Source organism: Pagrus pagrus (genome assembly GCF_965226575.1).
Source record: "Pagrus pagrus genome assembly, chromosome: 7".
In the NCBI taxonomy this organism is placed as follows: Eukaryota; Metazoa; Chordata; class Actinopteri; order Spariformes; family Sparidae; genus Pagrus; species Pagrus pagrus.
In genome coordinates, this window is record NC_140191.1 from 22,423,347 (window position 1) to 22,442,997 (window position 19,651).

At 38.7% G+C, this 19,651-nt stretch overlaps 1 protein-coding gene across 4 annotated transcripts in view; it reads right to left on the minus strand.

Annotated features, from left to right (window-relative positions):
• Nucleotides 1-217: 217 nt before the first annotated feature.
• The window catches only part of LOC311259924 (CUB and sushi domain-containing protein 3-like), a 220,555-nt gene continuing 201,121 nt past the window's right edge, over nucleotides 218-19,651 (minus strand). For all 4 annotated transcript variants that reach the window (XM_084357339.1, XM_084357337.1, XM_084357338.1 and 1 more), the window contains 10 exons: nucleotides 16,173-16,346; nucleotides 15,332-15,405; nucleotides 13,980-14,091; nucleotides 8,358-8,537; nucleotides 7,924-7,989; nucleotides 6,098-6,256; nucleotides 5,580-5,692; nucleotides 4,690-4,777; nucleotides 3,460-3,601; nucleotides 218-2,706 (listed from right to left, as the gene is read on the minus strand). In XM_084357339.1, the coding sequence (XP_084213465.1) occupies nucleotides 2,547-2,706; nucleotides 3,460-3,601; nucleotides 4,690-4,777; nucleotides 5,580-5,692; nucleotides 6,098-6,256; nucleotides 7,924-7,989; nucleotides 8,358-8,537; nucleotides 13,980-14,091; nucleotides 15,332-15,405; nucleotides 16,173-16,346 (1,268 nt within the window). In that variant the 3' untranslated portion in view covers nucleotides 218-2,546. The remainder of the gene's footprint in view (nucleotides 2,707-3,459; nucleotides 3,602-4,689; nucleotides 4,778-5,579; nucleotides 5,693-6,097; nucleotides 6,257-7,923; nucleotides 7,990-8,357; nucleotides 8,538-13,979; nucleotides 14,092-15,331; nucleotides 15,406-16,172; nucleotides 16,347-19,651) is intronic.

Below are 19,651 nucleotides of genomic sequence, written 5' to 3' on the forward strand. Positions count from 1 at the left end.
AAAACTCATTAAATGGAAAGAAGCAGCAGATTGAATGATAAAAGCTCTCTGCTTAGTAAGGAACAACTTTTCTTACAAAATACAGTAGCAAGGTGCAGTTTCAGAACAGAGGCTGAACAAAGCCACGATATCTCAATTAATAAAAGAAGAGAATAGCAACACCGCAGTTCATTATTTCATATTTTATATATAAATTAAGGATTTATACATTGCTGATAAAGAAAAAATACAAAACATTTTTGATCTTACATGACATTTACATGTGAAATTTTACACAACATATTCAATAACTTACAAATGCTTTATTTGCATAAAAAATATATCTCTTTACAAAAGTTTTGTAATATGTACATATTCATATACAGAGATTGTTGAATGGGATAACAATTGTGTGGTACATTTAAAAGCATTCTACTCTAGTCTGATGTGAGACCGACTTGCCGTATACTGTTTTTGCCAGATGCATTTCTTTTTCTCATCCATAAGAAATATGAACTCGCAAAATATATTACATATCAATAACACAAGACATCTTGCCAAAGAATGCCATCAAGTATCAAAACTGTATAAATGTACAAAATGTAACAGCAATGACAGGAATCAACATAGTGGTACAAAGTACTATAGCAGCAATTGCTATACTGGATCACTTTTTGCCAACATGCACAGATATGAAACTATGAGCTGCTTTTTAAACACCTCTTTTTAGATAAACTGTCAGAGCTGACATCAATCAGCTTAATCATTGTTAACTGTGCAGATAAATTACACTGATGTACAGTTTTACTAATGCAATAAATGTCATGTCTTCCTTAAAAACATATGCCCATACAGTATTCAAGGCACTGCAATGATGTAGAAATGTGATGACAGTGTCAAATTCATTTTTCTTTTAAAAAATGGATGGATGGTAGTTCAACACTGATGGTGGCTCATGTTTAAGTGTGCAAATTTTTTTCATGTATACTGTACATTTGTTGGCAGAAGCTGATGGTTCAGTGAGACAATGACATAACCATTGGTATGAGTGGGTGTCAATAAAATAGGCCAAGGCTGTGCATTCATCAAGTTTCACCAAGTAGGAGTGTGGATCACGTTATTTACTGACTAAGGCACGGTTTCCCAAAAGAATTAAAGAACGACAACGCTGCTCAATTTGTGAAAAACCAGGACTGATGTGGAGGTTGCACTTGTTCTGTCTTGATTTACCCTAAATTGAGGCAGACGCATGTCAACATTTTTACTAAAACTGACCACAGACTGCCCACCGACATATCTTTGCACTTTGATTTACTGACTTCCAGGCTTAAATAAACTTCTGGGAAACCTGGCCAGCTGTAGGTTCTGTGCACTGTAGATATACTCAATTCTATCGTTCAACGACACCTGAAACAATTAAGCAACTCCTACTTTGAGATTCTCGATAGATACAGGCTCAAGGCTGGGGTTAATTCACTCCAATTTTGGTTTATTTGGGACACAAAGCTGGAAAATCATAAAAAGAAAAATTACCTCAAAAGAAACCAGTTTTCAGAACAGTTTCAATAACTTAGAACAGGTAAAATACATGGATGACATGAGTACAGCCCCACATGACTAATATACTGAAAGATACCGTGTGCCTAGGATAGACTCAATTTAAACTCTCATACTTAAAGAACTATTCTGACATAAACAAATTCATTGCACTCAACTTGATAATAAACCCTAATGTTGACTATATTTCTTGTGAAGAAAATGTACTCTATTGTTGTCAGAGAACCTGCACTGTAACAATAAAAGCCCTAGCATTCCCAGTGGCACTCCAGAAAAATGGTACTGCACTTCAGTAATTAAATCCCTGGCCATATATCTCGTCAGTAGGAGGTACCATCCAATTAAGAGGTAAAATTGGCCATATAACTTTGAACGGACTACAGCACCGACACTATTTAAAGAGAGGCAGTTTCTTGTCCACTTCCTAATCCCCTCTCACACACCCCACAGCTTGGAAAATAGACTCTAAAGATCACATTGATCAACTCACAGTTGAGAGGCTCCTCTCTTCCATACGAGAAAATAACTCATCAGGGGAACACGAGACAAAGACAAAAACAAAGCAAAACAGGGTCTTTATCTGGGCTGTTACTATTTTAGAAAATAAAAAAGTTTTAATTTTTCATTTGGCATTGTGAAGTAACCCCTCTATATTTATACTAAAGAGCATAAACTACTCAATTTTATCTATATGCGAGAGGCTCTTTTATTCATAAAGCCAACACTCACAGAGTGTAAAGAACGCTTCACTTCACCGAGCTACGGGAAGATCTGGAAAGGTGTGCGACCTCCCCTGCCTTTCTCATTAATCTTTGAGATTCTGTATACGATCCATTGCAACTGCCGTACTTGTCGCTGAAAATGTGCTTTATGTTTCTCATAAATTCTTTGTCTTTGTTGAATGTCATCAGAAACAGGAAAAATATAAATGTCTGTATATATATTTATGTAGAGCAAAAAAGGAGAAGTTGTATTCCCCCTCTATTTGTTTCTCTTTCACTCAGTAGACATCAAACCATGGTGCAGATGGTGTTGAGATTGGGGTCAAAGCGGACGACTTTCCCCTCAGCAGCTTTAGTGTTTGTGTTGTACATGGGATTCTCAAAAGTGGCCTGTCCATTGTTGTTCTCGTGGACAGAACATCCTGTGTACTGCGCTTTATCTGTTTTCCTGGGGCGGGAGGGAGAAAAAAGAGGTTGCATATTAGTTGAGAGACAGTATCCCAATTACCTCCCCTCCTTCCAATCCAATAAACATCTTTCTGTTATCTTGTGTGGACAGCTGCAGTAGGTAAATTAGGCTGAATGGTAATTATTGTTGAAAAGATCAGTCAGAAGAGCCCATGTCTGTTCACTGGTAACTAACATAATGAGTGCAAAATTTGCATGTCACAGGCTCTTGCTGCATGCACTGTTCTGAGGGGTCCTCTATAAATCAAGACAAAATCCACTGGTCTACACACATATACATATACATGCAGAGAGGAATACACTTTATTGCATACTATCTTAAAGTCACTCTCATTAAAAATGACATACTGCTGTGTAATGTGGTGTGGATGGCAACACGTTGACTAACATTGCATCATGCTTTGAAGCCTCTCACAAGTAAGCTACTGTATCAAGTGAGGAACCTTGCTGCAGTGAAGCAGGCTGTGGAAGTGGGCCACAGTGTACTTATCTACCTCATCTTGATGTGCATTTCCTGTGGCTGCAACTGTATAAACATCCACATAAATCTGGGTTTGCAAAACTTTTCCAACATCTGATATGTGGTAGATAACTTTGAGAGTCAACATGGGAGACGTACTCATGGAAACGTAGTACTTTCTCTCTCAGGTGGGAACCAAACCAACATAGATTACAGTAGCTACTAAGTTTGGGATCTTGGATGCTATGGAAGAAACAAAGATAGACTACATACCGCTGTTTGTAGAGATAAAAACCGAGGCCTGCAAAGATGAGGGCAAAGAAAGGCACGAGGATAGCTACAGCGACAGAACTGCTGTTGGTAGAGCCATTGGTTTCGGGGTCAATAAGTGTAATATTCTCCCTCACACTCAGACCTGGAAGAAAAACATCATATTTAGCAAAAAGCTTAATAGTCAATGAATGAAAAACATTAAAAATATTGAGATTAACAAAATGGCACTGGATGAAATAAATGAAAACATAGAGCCATACGTATCATCTGCTGGTGACGATGATGATGATTATGATGATAATGAAGAGGAAGATGATCACAATGATGACAAGTCGGAGACGCAGCAGCCAGTTGATAAAGACGACAACCATAATGATCATAGTGATAATGATCACGGTTACTGTGATAATCTTGTTGAAGACAATCATGAGATGATGACAACAGGAATGTTGAGCACAAAGTCATAAAGGATGACGATGTGGAAGGGAATAATCCACTTTGTGCTATATGACACATGAGTGGTTGCCAGCGGGTAATTAGGGGCCACACACTATAAATGTATGTTAATAAAATAACTTATAAAGTGAGTGTTGCCATTTAATCCAAACTTATTAAGAAGAAACACGACAGGTCAATAGGAGAAAAAAGTAATATCTGATAGGTATTAACTTCCCCAGTTGATGATATCTCTTTTTATCACTCCATAAATCAGAAAATACTGACAACAGCTATAAAGAAATCAATTTTCCCTATGTTTTTAGGAATAAAATGGCACATAAAATCCGGCTATGAATGATATATGAACAAACCCTTCAGTAAAAACCTTAAGAATATAGATAAGAATAAGCCTGGAAAGTTTTAGTGCTACTGAAGAGGAGATTTCTGGCTCAGAGTACAAGAAATACCTTATTTTGAGAAAACGGCTGACATGTATTATATACGTTTTCACCTGTAGTGTCCATCCATCGTTTCCATAGTAATAATAGGCGTTACTAGAAATAACCAATATGTTATCATAAAATACTCAATGTCTGTTCTCTCTCTCTCTGTGTAAAAAGAGAATAATGGATCTCCCAGTGAAGGAGAAAAATCTATTTCAAAAAGCAGAACACATATCTGAGTGGAGTGGAGGGTTTAAATATCATCTCTTTTCTTTACTTCCATGAAAATGAAATATGCGGGGGAGTGACCAATGGCAATGGGACTTACTGTATTTGAAAAGACACATACCAAGTCTCTGAAGTCCAAACTGTCCGTAGTCTTTACCCTGTATGAAGCCTTGGAACACATAGCTGCCACCCTCAGGCTCAGCTGAAACCTGGTAGAAGAAAATAATAAGACAGAGCTCAAGGAAAAGTATGCTTTGTTTCAAGTGCATGTATACTGTTGTTTTCTTGGCATCTAAGAAGGTGTTGCATCTATTCTACCCCTAATCAAAAACTGCACATATTGTTTTAGTACGACAATCAGCACATTCTGTCATACTACATTCAAAAATAACCCCTTTGTGTTTTGAAACCTCCCTCCAGCAGCTGTGTTGCAGTATGCTATCAATAGCTCTGCTGTGTGCAGTCACCTGTCACATGTTGTTATTAAGTGGACCTTGAAGTTTATTTTAGAAAGACTTCAATTCCACCAACAAATATTGTTTTTGCATTGTTTCTAGGCCCTTAGATGTCAACTGTGTGCCTGAGCTTATTCAGCAAATGTTCAACGCACGAATGCCGAAATGGTTCACACAGAGCACTGGGTGCATTTGATACAGAGCCAATGTAAATATATGTAAACAAAAACAGACAAGAAGCCAGGAAATTACTATTCTGCTTATATTCACAGTTTCTTCTCATGTATTATGATTTTTTCTCTCTCACTTTTTTGGCACGCTAAATAGGATGAGAAAAGACTAATAATGAAGAAACATTGGCTCGATTCAGTCGAGGGAAGGCTTATTTTCGTCTCCCAAGTAGTTACAGTCCCATTGCCTGTAATATTCTTTGTGTCTCTCGGACTGAAGCAGAAAAAATAAATACACACGTCTAATGAAATAAGAGACAGTCACAGCTCTTGGTTATTTTCAAAAGATCACTGGCCAGCTGCTTCAAATTCCTGTGTATACTCACAAATCCATCCATTGCCCAGGTCTCATCAGTAATCCTGCTCAAAGAGCTGTGGGCCACTGCTCTCATCTGGTACAGCAAAAGCATTAACCGTGCCTCCTGGCGCTTGTACACTCCTACAAGGTAGAGGCAACACGAGAAACGATGTGAATAAAGTGATGAAGCAGTACGAGTGTGGGGGAACGATAAAAGAAGGGAGAGCAGCAGGACCAAATGAAGAATGAAGAAAAGCAGAAGAGAAGCAGTTCGAAAAGACGAGAACAGATGAGAAAACAGCCGGGGGAGGAGGGGAGGAGACGAGTAACTCTTGAGTGGGCAGTTAGTCAGTCAGTGCAGACCAATACATCCGTCTTTAGAGCCAATAGTTAATTTCCACTCTCATGCATGAGATCATTTGGTGATTGACTGATTGACATGAGGTACCCTTAGAATAAATGGAAGTGACACACAGAGGTAGTGAGAGGAGGAAAGGGGAGGCGGGGAGGAGGGAGAAGAAGACAGATGATTTATAGATGACTCACCAGAGAGTAGAAACTCCATGCTACTGTCGGTTAAAGTTACATTGACTTTTCCAGTCGAAGCATTAAAGCTTGTGACTGTCAAAGTCATCGGCTGTTTCTGGCCTTTGTAATCATAAGAACCCTTCCAGACGAAATCAGGGGCAAACACGTCATCAGGGACTTAAGGAAAGGAAAAGAAAACTCATTAAACAATTTCATTTAAATAACAAGAAAGAAGAACTGAAAAAAAAAGCCTAAGTGTGAAAATGTGGAAGTTCTCATTCCTATTAACCAGCGTTGTCTAACAACATCAAATCAAAATTATGTTTTTAATGCAAGCTGACTACTTGCACCCACACTGAAAAATGGTAATTAGATGTGCAGTGGAATCAACATATCAAACAGCTGATAACGGTCTTTTCATTCAATTTGAATAATATCATGTTCCTTATATGCTTTGACGATCTCAATCAATGATAATTAAATACATTCTGGAAAAGATAACTGTGGCCTCATTCTGCAAACTTGGCACAACTTCTTCATGAAAACTTTTTGTCGCACTTTTACAGAACATTCATTATCATTATCTCGTGGTAATTATTTACAAGGCAATTGTAAGCCAATTATCCTTGCAAAGAGGTGACTGTCTGTCGTTAGTACCAGGAATTAAACCTAATAATAGTGAGGATAATTATCTATATGTAACCTCTGTTACATATATATACTAGATCATTTTCAGTAATTGCTGGCACAACGAGGTGCACTTAGAGGGAATGTGACATTATTTCCCAACTTACTGATGTTGTTAATAGCTTTAGTTTGTTTAATACAGATTAAGTAAAAGTACTATTTCATTTTATAACAGATTAAAAAAATGCAGGTACTTCCTTTCACAGTGCAGTTTCACCTTACTGGGTAAATTTGGTTAGTTTACCTAGAGTATTGTCTGAGCACACTGTACCCCCTCAGTCTTAGGGAAGTAGTCAAGACAACAAGATAACACAGAAATATCTCTAACTTGGATACTTGTATGTTTTAATAACTACCTTTAACAGTACAGCAGCTTTGAGCTCAGTGCTAATGTAAGCAAGTCAATATGCTCACAATGCCAATGCTAACATGCTGATATTTAGTATGTGGTGTTTACTATGTTCACAACCTTAGTTTAACACATAAGCATGTTAAAATGAGCTAATAAGCACTTAACACATTTTTATTTGCTTAGAATTACAAATACTTACATTATTAATACAATGTAAAACCTCCACCAGTTACATGCTTGTATAATCTGGAAATAATGACTTTGTTGCACCAATATTTTCTAATTATAGACTAATTAGATTGTATGCATTAAGTAGAAATCGCACATATTATGACCCATTAATACTTCCTGAAACTAATTACATTTAATTATATTTTTGTTCCAATAATTCAAGCTTAATTTGTTAGAATGTACCACATATGTAACTGCAAAAGGGGTCACACAATATGTTAAGACCATAATATAGTAAGAACAATGATAACAACAAACATCAGGTTCAATTGCTAATAACGTTCCTCATCTGCTAATTATTTTCCTCTAGTGTGAAAAATGCTGACTTTGAGCTACAGACCTAAGACCCGTGAAGACAGTGAAACTTTTATGATTTTGAAGAGACAGGTCGAGTCATTGTATAAGAGAATAAACTCAACCTACGTTACAGCTACTGTACATAGCAACAATGACACCCACTTTGTACTATGAAAGAAACTTTCCTATAGTTGACGCTAAAGCCACCAAAACATAGATGCAAGACTACTGACTTATGTGGTTACCAGATGAACAGCTTGTGCATTTGAAGACTCACCATTAATTTTAGGGCTCGGTGTCCCTGGAATGGGTTTGACAGTTTTCTCATGTGATTTGGAACCAACTGCAGAAAAACATAAATATGTATGTCACAAAGATGTAGTGATACACAGCCAAGCTTAACAGCTGGAGGATGTTGGGAAAGTAAACACTGCTAAACTGTAACTTGCTGCCTGCATTAAACTTTTCCTCACTTTAGTGAGATCTCTCGTGGCTCAGTTCTAACAAGCACTTACAAATCAAAACACACTAAAATAGAATCAATTGCAATTAGTTGACAGTGTAGTGACAGAAAACATCAAAGAAACCACAATGTCTCATTATATTTGATCAGGGTTTTATTTGACTTCCCTCTACCTCTATGCATGAGCACAATCTTCCCCTTGAACATTTAACTTTTACTCCATTTGCAGACCTCTGCTGACCACGTACCTCTGCAGACAGGAACCTTGCCAGTCCAGCTGCTGTCAGAGCGGCAGACACGGTGCTCTGAACCCCCGGAAAGGAAATAACCTGGCTGACAGGCGTACACCAGGGTGTAACCGTAGGAGGGCAGGTCTAGACCCACGACGTCAGCGTTGGCCGGGCTCCGCGGCTGCTTGCAGGAGTGAGCTGGAGAGCAAGCCGAGGGCAGATGCATTAATATTCACACATACATACACACAGAGATGCACAGGCACACGAGAAGATAATTAAGGACTCAGGAGAGAGGGAAAGATATGGGATAAAAAAAGAGGATATAAAAGGAAGCACACAGATTTTAAAGTTTGATTGAGTCCAGGGAGTAATTAGGGAGCATATTGATACTTTAATATGTCTAGTTTCTTTTCTGATATGAATATGGACATTTGTGGCTTGGGTGATTTACTGCTTAATTTTAGGATGAATTAGCCAACAAAATGGGCTTAAATTAAGTCAAAAGAATAACTGCACAAATTGCTTGTAAATTACCCAAAGGTTTGGACTGCAATCCAATAATGGGTCCAAACTAGATGAAGCTTGCCAGTATCCTTGCAAAACAGTGCTGAAGGAATGTTATTGCGGATCTTGCATATAGGTTGTAAGGTTACTAATGGGCATTGGAAGGAGGCAGAATGCTGACTGAAATAATTGGCAAATAGGAGGCCTTTAAGTGCAGCCCATGTTCTGGAAAGTCAGACCAGTGTGACCTGAAAATAAAATATCAGTATACGTCTTGTTGGTGCTCGAGTTTTTCAGTGATTCAGTTTTGACTGTCTTGGCTTTGACTCTCTTAGCTTATTAAACTATTCTGTCTCAAAAAACAGGAAGCTAGTGAAATGCTGATTACGCATTGTGTTGAGAAGCTGAATCAGAAACTTAGGACAAAAGCTGTCATTGCTGTGTTGCCAAAACATCAGCCTCCTCTTATAGACTGTATTAAAAGCTTTCATTCTCTCATGAGTGGGTTGAGTATACTTAGTTTAATTTTTGATATCAACAAACTCTCTACAAAACAAAGATTTATGCAAATCAGCCCGTGCCACCAAAACACTGTGGGGTTCAACATTCACGCTCTGAGGCATCAACAATAATGTGAAAATAGCGAAATAATTTTGCCGCTTGTGAGTGAAAGAATACGTTGCCAGCTGTCAAATGGGAGACAGCTGCAACTGAGTCACAGTACCAAATCGGTCCTTCATGGAGCCTTAATGACATTAGTGGCAATAGGGTGTGGAAGGGATGCCAGGATGAAACCCAGTTTTCTCGGCTTCATGAAAGACGAGTAATCTGTGGGAAATTCCTCCTGTTGGATTAATTTTTGCTGGTAATAATATGTGTGTATGCATGTCTGAAAACATACATTTGCCAATGCTCTGGAAGCTAAAGCATGTACAGAAATTCAGCAGGATATTTATCTTATCTTATCTTATCTTATTTATCTTCTCTTATACTCTGATACAGAAACAATAACAACTTTGAAAGACTGATGAAGAAAGCACAAGGACAACTCTGAAGTCATCCTTGTGTGCCACCCACAGCTTTTCCAATAAACTGATAAATCTGCCATGAGGAAATCTGATGTGTTATCTGTTTTCACCACAAGAACCCATGCTGTGAGTTGTAAATATAAAGTCTGGATAAATAAATAAATAATTAAATAAACTCCCTTCTCGCTTCCTGAACACAAGTCTATCAAACCTATTTTAAAATGACACACTGTCAGCACATGTCCGGAGTGGTTGTAGAGCTTGTAGACCATGAATGCTGAAGACACTTACAAGGCCGATGAATTGTTGTATCAAAGACATGTCACACTCCTCATCAACTTCTGTTGACAGAGCCATGTTTATTTACACTTCAAACAGCACAGCGGGCTTTACTCCTGAGATTACACAAGGCCTCGAAAGACACTTTCACTTTTTCTGTCACACAACAGCATGTAATGTTCTTAGTTGAAAGTCGGTATCTCAGATAGAGACAGACTGCATTAGTTAGAGACACAGACAGACAGAGACAGATCGGGGCAGACACACAGAGATAGTCCTGCTGATGGATTTCTGTTCCAGACAAGGAGGTTGGCAAGCTGCAGACAGTAACAGCAAGTCACCGTCAAGAAGTTAACTTTTAAATTGTTACAGTGTTTTTCTTAAAGATATTTTGGTTTTTAACAGGCAATCTCGTTAGTATGCCTTGCTGCACAAAATGTTGCTGGTCAGAGGTTGCCGGTTTTGACATCAAAACAATGATTTCTCACAGTATCTACCAAGCAAACTTGCGACTTTTGCTTGTAATCAAGTTATACCTGCTGAACTTGTTATAGTGCTCAATGGCACCCTCAAATCTCAAAATTCCATTGCTGATGCTTTGGAAATTTGGGGAATTGGGGTGTGTTCCTACAGGCAAAATTATAATCTGATAAAAAGGTAATGTGCTTAAAATCCTGTGATATTAAACTCTTACTTGTGTCCTCTGCATCTATTACATCAATTTATTTCTAATCCCTCCAAGTTTTTGCTTTCACCAGCAGTACACGATTGGTTGGCTTCACTTTTAAATCCATTTAAGAGGGTTCACAGGAACAGAATAACATTTAATCATAGAGAAAGGTATTTCAGAGGATTTATGACTGGTTTGACTGAGGGTCAACACAGAGTGTCAGGCCCATACAAAGCGCTCATACTCAAATACATAAGCACAGTATTCCCCTGGTGTATTATTGAACAGACAGCCCTCTGGGTCTGTTTGTCCGCCTTCAGGGTTGTACAAGTGAAAAATGAATACAAAAATATTGCCATACATCAACAGACTTCAAATGAATTAATAATTTAACTTTAAAGCAGAAATACACAAAAACTTTAAGGTTTATTGTTTTGGATCTCCAATGATGTATTAACTATTCTATTTAGTTCAATGTAAACAATAAATATTAGTTTAGTGATATGAATGTGTTGTTCAACTACATTATCATGGTGCAGCTTTCCAAATCCAAACAGTTTCGCAGCAAAGTAGGATCATGCTACATGCTTTATGTGCAGAACTGTAAAATAAGGATGGTTTCTTCTATGCACATATAATGATACACTCATAACACCAACCAGACCAAGAAAATTAAAGTAGGAGGTCTTATCAAGACAATATTCTGGGAACAGTTTGCAGTAATGTACAACATCTTCTGGATATTTCTACCACTGTCCGTAAGAGCTAATGTTGTTGTTGTAAAGTTACAGGGCAATTTAACTTCATTTAAAGGATATACGCACAAAGTAAACATTTCACTTGTGGACTTTCTATGTTTATATAACTTCAACAATGTTAATGTAACATGAAAGTGAAAGTTCCCGCAGTAACAAATTTGAGATTTAACTCAGAAGTCTGGGATACTTCAATCTGGTGACCGTCAGAGATGCTTTCCTCCGTTTTAATTCTGGTAGTAACAATGACAGGACGAGGGCAGAGGGAAATCGATGCGTTTTTTCAAGCCACCACAGGTGGTGGAGTAGAGCTAAAGAGCATCTCCTGAAACACTGCAACCTCAGCAGAGACAGAAAACCTGGCTACGAAACTGTACCTGCAGAACAGAGCGAGTCAGGAAAGTTAAAAGCCTCAAAATATGATTCCTCTGAATGAAATCCCAACTGGTTGTCAGAATGCCATTCCAGCAGGTGGCTTTACAACTTCTTGGTTACACAGAAAAAGGTATAAAATATGTTATTTATGTTTACCACTGCGAAAGTTAATGCCGCTGATGGGATGCTTTGTACACAAATCCAAATCGGTTGAAGAGAGGAAGCACCCAGAGGTGTGCCACTTACAGTGTGAGGAGACATTAACAGTTACTGAAATTAAATGTTAAATAAATACAGGTTGCTCAAATTTTACCCCTCAGCATAAATTGACCTTAGATTTAGTCCATTTCTTCATAATAAGGAAATCTAAAACGATTTTTAAGTTATAAATTTACTAATTTCTGGCCAAAATTAGTTGAATCTATATAAGATGTCTACATAAGAATCAGCTAAATGCTGGGGTTGTTATGTGTAGATTAATCCACTACCAACTGCTTGATGTTTATGTCCATGTTGAGTTTATTTTAACATGCATCCTTTTTTATCAGTCCACGGGCAATATGACATCCATTAACCTGAACTGTGCAATTCTAAATACCATATTTAAGCATGTAGCAAGTTTAATATCAACCATAGTCAATCGGGGGTACAGAATGGATCTGACCTCAGCTTGTGTCTGTGCATTACCTAGTGGTAGCATGCCAAGATGCTGCAGATAAAATGTCTTTTATTAAGGCATATATTTCCATAATAATGAAATGTACACTTGAAAGTGACTTTAAGAACATTCAGTTTAAAGCTTAAAGTTTTTGGATTTTTTTTTGGTTTTTGTTGAAAGCTGTTCAAATAAGCATTTCATATAATTCTAATCAGAAAATAGACCCCATTAATTTTAGACCAAGATGCATAATCTAAAATTGCAAATTTGACATTATGCAAGTATTTGAATAAACGGATCTATGACATAAATGGTCTGTGCCTGCACACAATCACATGCATGCAACCCATTTGTTTCAATGAGGGGAGACTAAATATTAGAAACACCTCTCAGTATGAAGAGACAATTCAAGAGCACCACAAACTACAGCTTCCAAAATGACCATACTGTTGAATCCACATCTAAAACAAAACCTGAACACAATAACTCTCATGAAAGTAGGATTTAGACCGGCATTCTTTTCAGCTATGTGTGCCTAATAAACCGGCAACTGAGTGTAAGCACAACAAAAAGACCGCATGATGCACATATTCAAGTATTCACAATCCCTTTAAAGCTCCCCCTCCTTCCACCAAAACACACACACACACACACACACACACACACACACACACACACACACACACACACGCACACACACACACACACACTCAAACTCACACTCACACGAAGCCTTGCCGCAGAGTGGATCAGGCAGAGGATGAAGGGTAGGTATTACAATTTTTCTGCTCCCTCAGCAAAAATGTCTCCTAGAAATTCAAGTGGGTGTTACATCTTGGGGTACTTATGAAATCAAGATTACAAAATATCATTTGAATCCCTTCATCATCACACAGCTCAAATGTTTACACTGTAAGTGCATAGAAAAATGCAGACTATAGTAAGATTTAAAATGGTAATATTTTCATGAAAATGCTACAGCTGATTCCACTGATATGTTAGATTACGTTACTGAGATAAACTGCACAGCCTAGTTTGGTGTTGGTTGACAGTAAAGATAGTTCAATCAGTGTAGCAGTAATCACGATCAACACCTCTCTCTCTCTCAGAATGACTGGGGTGGCGGGTTGATTGAGTCATGACCTGCAATCTACTGGGAGGTCGAAAGTTATGTCAGGATTGAGCGAATGAGAGAAGCTGTATTGGAAGAAGACATCAAGCAAGCGAGAGGGAGAGAGTTGAGGAAAGGAAAAGAAAGTGTCTGAGTAGCCAGCAATGCAGATAAGCGGTGACAAGGTGCCAGAGGGCAAAGTGAAAAACAAAGTGATACAAAGATATAGCAAGAGAGCATGATGAACAAGCACTCACGGATGCAGGTGGGCTGGATGCCGGTCCAGGTGAGATCTGGCAAACAGAGCCGGGTGGTAGAGCCCTGCAGAAGGTGTCCCTGTTGGCACTGAAAGTCGAGTCTGCTGCCCACCTGGCCACAAACAGACAGCGCACAAATGGAGAGAGTCAATACACTGATGCAAATGCCAATAGGCTCCCAGCATCAAATCTAAAGAGCTTGGAAAAAATACTGCACACTGAAGTTTTTTCCTTTTTTTAATGATTATCTGTAGTGTGTGGAGGCAGATGGAGACTATTCCTAGAGGCGATGGCCCATGTTTGTGTTCTCATCTGATTCACAGACATTAGAAAGTGAGGGAGCTGACTTTCTGGTAAAGATATAAAGCCAAACTGCTTTCTGTTATCTTAATAAATGACTTTTATTTTCAGCCACCATCCCAGCTGCCTGTTTAAAGACAGCAGCGACACAGAACTTTCTCATTCGCTGGTGTCAAGATATTGCTGAATTTGTTCAGTAATGCAGAAAGATGCAAGACTACAGCCATTACAAGCACTGATCCAAATAATAAGCTGCTTCTGCTGTCATTTGGGAGAAATTTCATATCAGATACTCCACTGAATGTTGTGGAGAAATTGTTTGCACTTAACTTGTAAGCGACACTCTAAAAGCAACAGGGAGGAAATGAAATGAAATACAAGGGTTGAAAGCATCTCAAGGGAACTGCTGAACACACACCAATGGTCATGATATCATTTTTTTTTACTATGATGCATTTTAACTTTGCTCATTTTCAACATAAGCTCAAGCGGCATACAGTGCACATTATTATGGATGTACTGTAGATATGCACCATGTCTTTACACGTTCACAGTGGTGGAGATATGGAGGGATGGATAAATACATGCATCACTGCTTCCTCCTTGTACCCATCTAACATCATCCAAGAAATAAATAATGATTTTGTCCTTTTCATCCATTGAAAACTGCCCTTTTCAAAGACGACTAAGTATAGGTTAAAAAGCAGAGCTGTGAACTCTGAATGGCGCTTAGATCTTCTGCTTTTTGTTCTACACTCAGCTGCCTATACCTCTAATGTACAACAACTACGCGGCATCAAATATTGATCACATGTGGATTTGTTGTAGAGCTGAATTAAGTAAGTGACATATAGAGTATAGTCTATAAAAAAGGAAATATGTTGTGACAGCTTGCTAGATTTTATATTAAATACCTGTAAAATAAACCTGTCTCCAACTAGGAACATAATTTGTTATGGTCGTGTCTGAACGGTAAAAATTCACTTCAGAGTTACGGAACATAACACCATCTGTTCATGTAATGTGTCCACTGCAGGTAATGCTCATTTTACCTTAAAGCCGGTCGAGTAATTCATGAAGCCATGCTCAGGTGTCCCTGGATTTTCACAAGTGGTTCTCGTGGGCTCTGGAACAAGATAACATTGTCACGATGAGCAGGGGGAATTGCAGCAGAGCAAAAATGAGAATATGACAGAGGGGCAATCATTGATAATGACGAAGCAATTTCTCTCTGGTGTACCATGTACCGGAGGCCAATTACTGAAATGGCTTGGTAACATGAGCAAAATAGCACCCACCATCCTTAATCTGTTGACTATGAATTCCTTAAAAGTCTCAGGAAAAGGTGTAAGAGTAAGAGACTTTTAATCACCGCAAAGACTGTATTCAAATTAAGACACATCCATTCAGTTAAACGTATCATCGGCACTTAATATTTCCAGCACATATAAAGCATTGCCCCTGAGGAAACAATATAAATAATGTAGTTGATTGTTGTGATCTAGTTTCATATGAATACCAGATGGCAATGCACTGGTTCTAGTTCACCTTCAACCGCATATGTTATTTACCTCACCTGCTTCGAGAGAACCAACAGAAAATGATCATTTGAAGATTAGTAAAGTGCTCTGTTCTGCTTTCATTTGTGATGGTATCTGGCAGACATCTTGCATCTAATCTCACTATCTTTGTTATGTCGCTCTACAAGCTAAAATACGCATCTCTTGCATCTAGCAAAGACAAATCTTGGGATAAAAGTAATTTAATGATCAATAATGTAATGCTTGGCAAATCTCAAAGTTGACAGTTCAGAAACAAAAGAATTACATACCAAACTGAAACCCAATTATTCAATGGATTAGCTGAATCAACATGCAGGCTTTTATTCCGTACCTATACATCGAGGCTGAGATCCGCTCCAGGTGCCGTCCTCCTGGCACATACGCGATGTTGACCCAACCAGCAGGTAGGGGACATTGCAGCTAAACATCACCTCAGACTTGTAGATGAAACTGCGCCCTTCTCTCCGTCCTTTGGCAGGCATACTGGGGTCTCCGCAGAACTTGGCTGCAAAGGCAGAAATGTGGAGTATTGCTGATGTGTGATAAGCCAAGGGCCATCAAATCCAAACACAGATGTTACATATTTTTCTTTAAGTATTATGCAACAGCCCTGTTCTGTTAAACCTTCCCTCCAGTTCATGTCGATACCCTATTGGACTGTCCTATTTTTACAATTCAAATGTTCATCTCTTCTTAACCTCATTACTCACAAGGAATACTGCAGCAGCGAGTCAATTGAACGCAGCATTGAGGAGACTATACAGCATTTATTTCAGAAATAATAAGCTGTGTGGGATGCTGCCGAACCCATATAAGATCAGACCATGATGAGAAGTGCCTACAGTGGATTCCACTGCTGCTGCTTGTCAGCTTTGCTGTTGTCATTGGGTTTTTTTTATTATATCCAATATATTTCAGTACCTGACTGAAAATGGTTGTCTTTCTACATGATTTGGAAAGTCTTCATTGACTGAATTATTCAAATTGTTTTGATATAATGCTTAATGCTAAATTTCCTTTAGCCATTTTTCATTGCATGTGGGCAGAAGCATTGACGTCCTTGTCTCAGGATGAATAGCTCTGTCTTAACACTGTTTGTTTCCAACAATCAACCTGGCTGGTAAGCGGTTATAATAGGTAGAAAATATTCATCTTGGCAGCAAGGAGGGAGTGAGGGAGGTCATGGCACTCAATTTTAGATCAAAATAATTAGCAAGTGAAATATTAATTTCTCTGACAGGGCCTTGAGGTTAACACAACTGGAGCCATCTGCTGCCGCTGTTGCTCTCCAAGCCACTTGTATGATATCGCCTTTTTAATGGGACTCCAGTCACAGCCTCTGCAGATGAAGGCCGTTGGATTATCACTCCTGCTCCTTCGATTTATTGCTTATGGACAACTAATCAAGTTGACTGGAAAAATTTAGGCTGAGTGGGTTTGATGGGAAGACAAGTCAGCTATAATATAGTCTGCCAATGTGTCTTTATATCCATCTTTATACACTATGCATCCATCAATCCACTACAACCACACTGATCAGTAAAAGTTACTTGTGAGCTGTAGGAGGTTCAGAAAGGCTCAGTGTGAGAGGGAGCAGAGGCGAGGATGAGAGTCACAGCATTCAGTCACACAGCCAGAGCACTGTGGGATCAAGCCAATAATAGGGCAGGCTGCTTCACCAGACCTGACATGTGCTGCTGCGTGGAGGTCTGGAGACAGAGATAAGTTCTCGCTTGTTCTCCACCCGAAGTCAAGAACCAACAGGGGCTTCCCACCGCCAGTCTCTGACATAATAGATATCTAGTGGAAAGCAGATTAGAATCCAACCCATGCAGGAATGGATGAATAAAGCCATTACTGCAAATACCGTTATCTCAGAAACAAATTCTTGTATTCAGAGACATATCTTACTCGTAGAAAATATGTTTGCCTGTACAGTGGGTCCCATCTGACATCGATTGTGAGCATTGTGAGTCTCAGCCCCCCAGCACCCAATATTTTATCCATGTTTGATTTGACAACAAATAAAGATGCAAATTTATTGCTGGATCAGAAAGGGATTCCTTTCACTTTTCAATAACATTGTAAGACTTACTATCAGATTGCTGTTTTTCTTTTTTTTTTTGGAGGGTTGACAAAACAGGCCAAACAGGTGACACGCACATCAGTCATAAGCTTCAAGCTGCAGGGAAATAATGTACCGCTTTATGGATATATAAGAGAAATGGCCCAGGGCCAAACCAAGCTGAGCTTATTTAATGTGCCTGTGTGTGTGTGTGTGTGTGTGTGTGTGTGTGTGTGTGTGTCTATGTGTGTGTTGATGGATGAGAGGGAGAGTGAGAGTGAGAGAGAGAGGGGACTAGTCAAACTCTTTCTCACTCACTCTCTCTCTCGTAGCATCTCCTCTTCCTTGATGAATTATCAATGCTTTGAAATAATCAGTATGCAGAGGCCAGATTCAAAGTTGGGAGCGCAGTCTCATCCCTGCAGACACATGAACTAGCATTTCTCAGACACTGAATTCTGCTGCTTACTCTCCCATGTGTTATGTTGGGGAACATGAATATGCATCTTAATCCTGTTTGGCTGCAAATGCTTACAAAAGTAATGATTTTAAGAAATGCACAGAAGGTTTTGCTTTTGCAGATGCATGACATTTCCTGCAGAGTTGCTGAGCTGTATTTCAACTAAAAGTGCTGAGTATGAATTGCAATCATATTTCTAAAATCTACAGCAGTGCGAGCTTACTATATGTCTATTAAAAAGCAAGCCTTTAAATTATCATGCCAAACTAAATTTCATAAAGTTATCAGTTACATTTGCAGCAGATGTGTATGATAGACCCAAAAGGAATCTTATTATTCCTCCTACTCATCCCACAATGTAGTTGATGAATGGTTAACATTCTCAATCTACATTATAATGTATTGACTAATGCTTGAAGTATATCTTTATATGCATGAATACAAAAACATTACTGACCTGTGCAAATTTAGAGCTGATCCATGACAAATCTATGTGTGAACAAAATAATGCAATGTACAGTACTGGTTGATCCTGTGGCTACATTGTGAGCACTGACACTACCTCAGGAAATATCTCATAATAATGACTTGACCAGTTATGGTGGTGAGCATTGCAGATTGCAGTAGATAGTGCTATGCTGACACTTTAATGCATAGCTAATAGCATTTTCTACACCAAATACGATCAGCACTTTCTTCCCCGTTGTTCCACTTTCCAGTCTCATTTATTTGCCTTGGTAAACCTCAGTGATTCATCACAGACTTGCTTCTACTTTGAGTAGCGGGAGGTTAGCTGTAACAATGTGTTAAGGAGAGCGGAGTTGTCTACAGACGCTGGTTATTGATCACACTGAGACATATTTATAGTGTATGGCTCCAAGTGTACGTCAATTTTGTACAAGCATTGGAACCTGAATTCTAGGGCAATTACGTGCTGAGACACAGCAAACACTAACGTTACATCATGGTACAAAAAGGTTACTCAATCACATATCTGCGGGAGGTTGTTTTGTGGGTGCTGATGTGGAAAAATGATTGTAGTGTGTTGAGGGATGACACTGCTCATCATAATTGCAGCAGACAGCAAGTAGACATGGTACATTTACCAAGTGGAATCTCATTCATTTTATGTCCAGATGACATTTTTTACCCATCATAACAACTCAGGACCAGAACACAGACATACCAGTGCACCTCAATAAAACAGGCAGTTGGTCAGTTAGTATTGCTTAAGCACAAATCTGGTCATAACAGACAACTACCATCCTTTCCAGTTAAGCAAGAT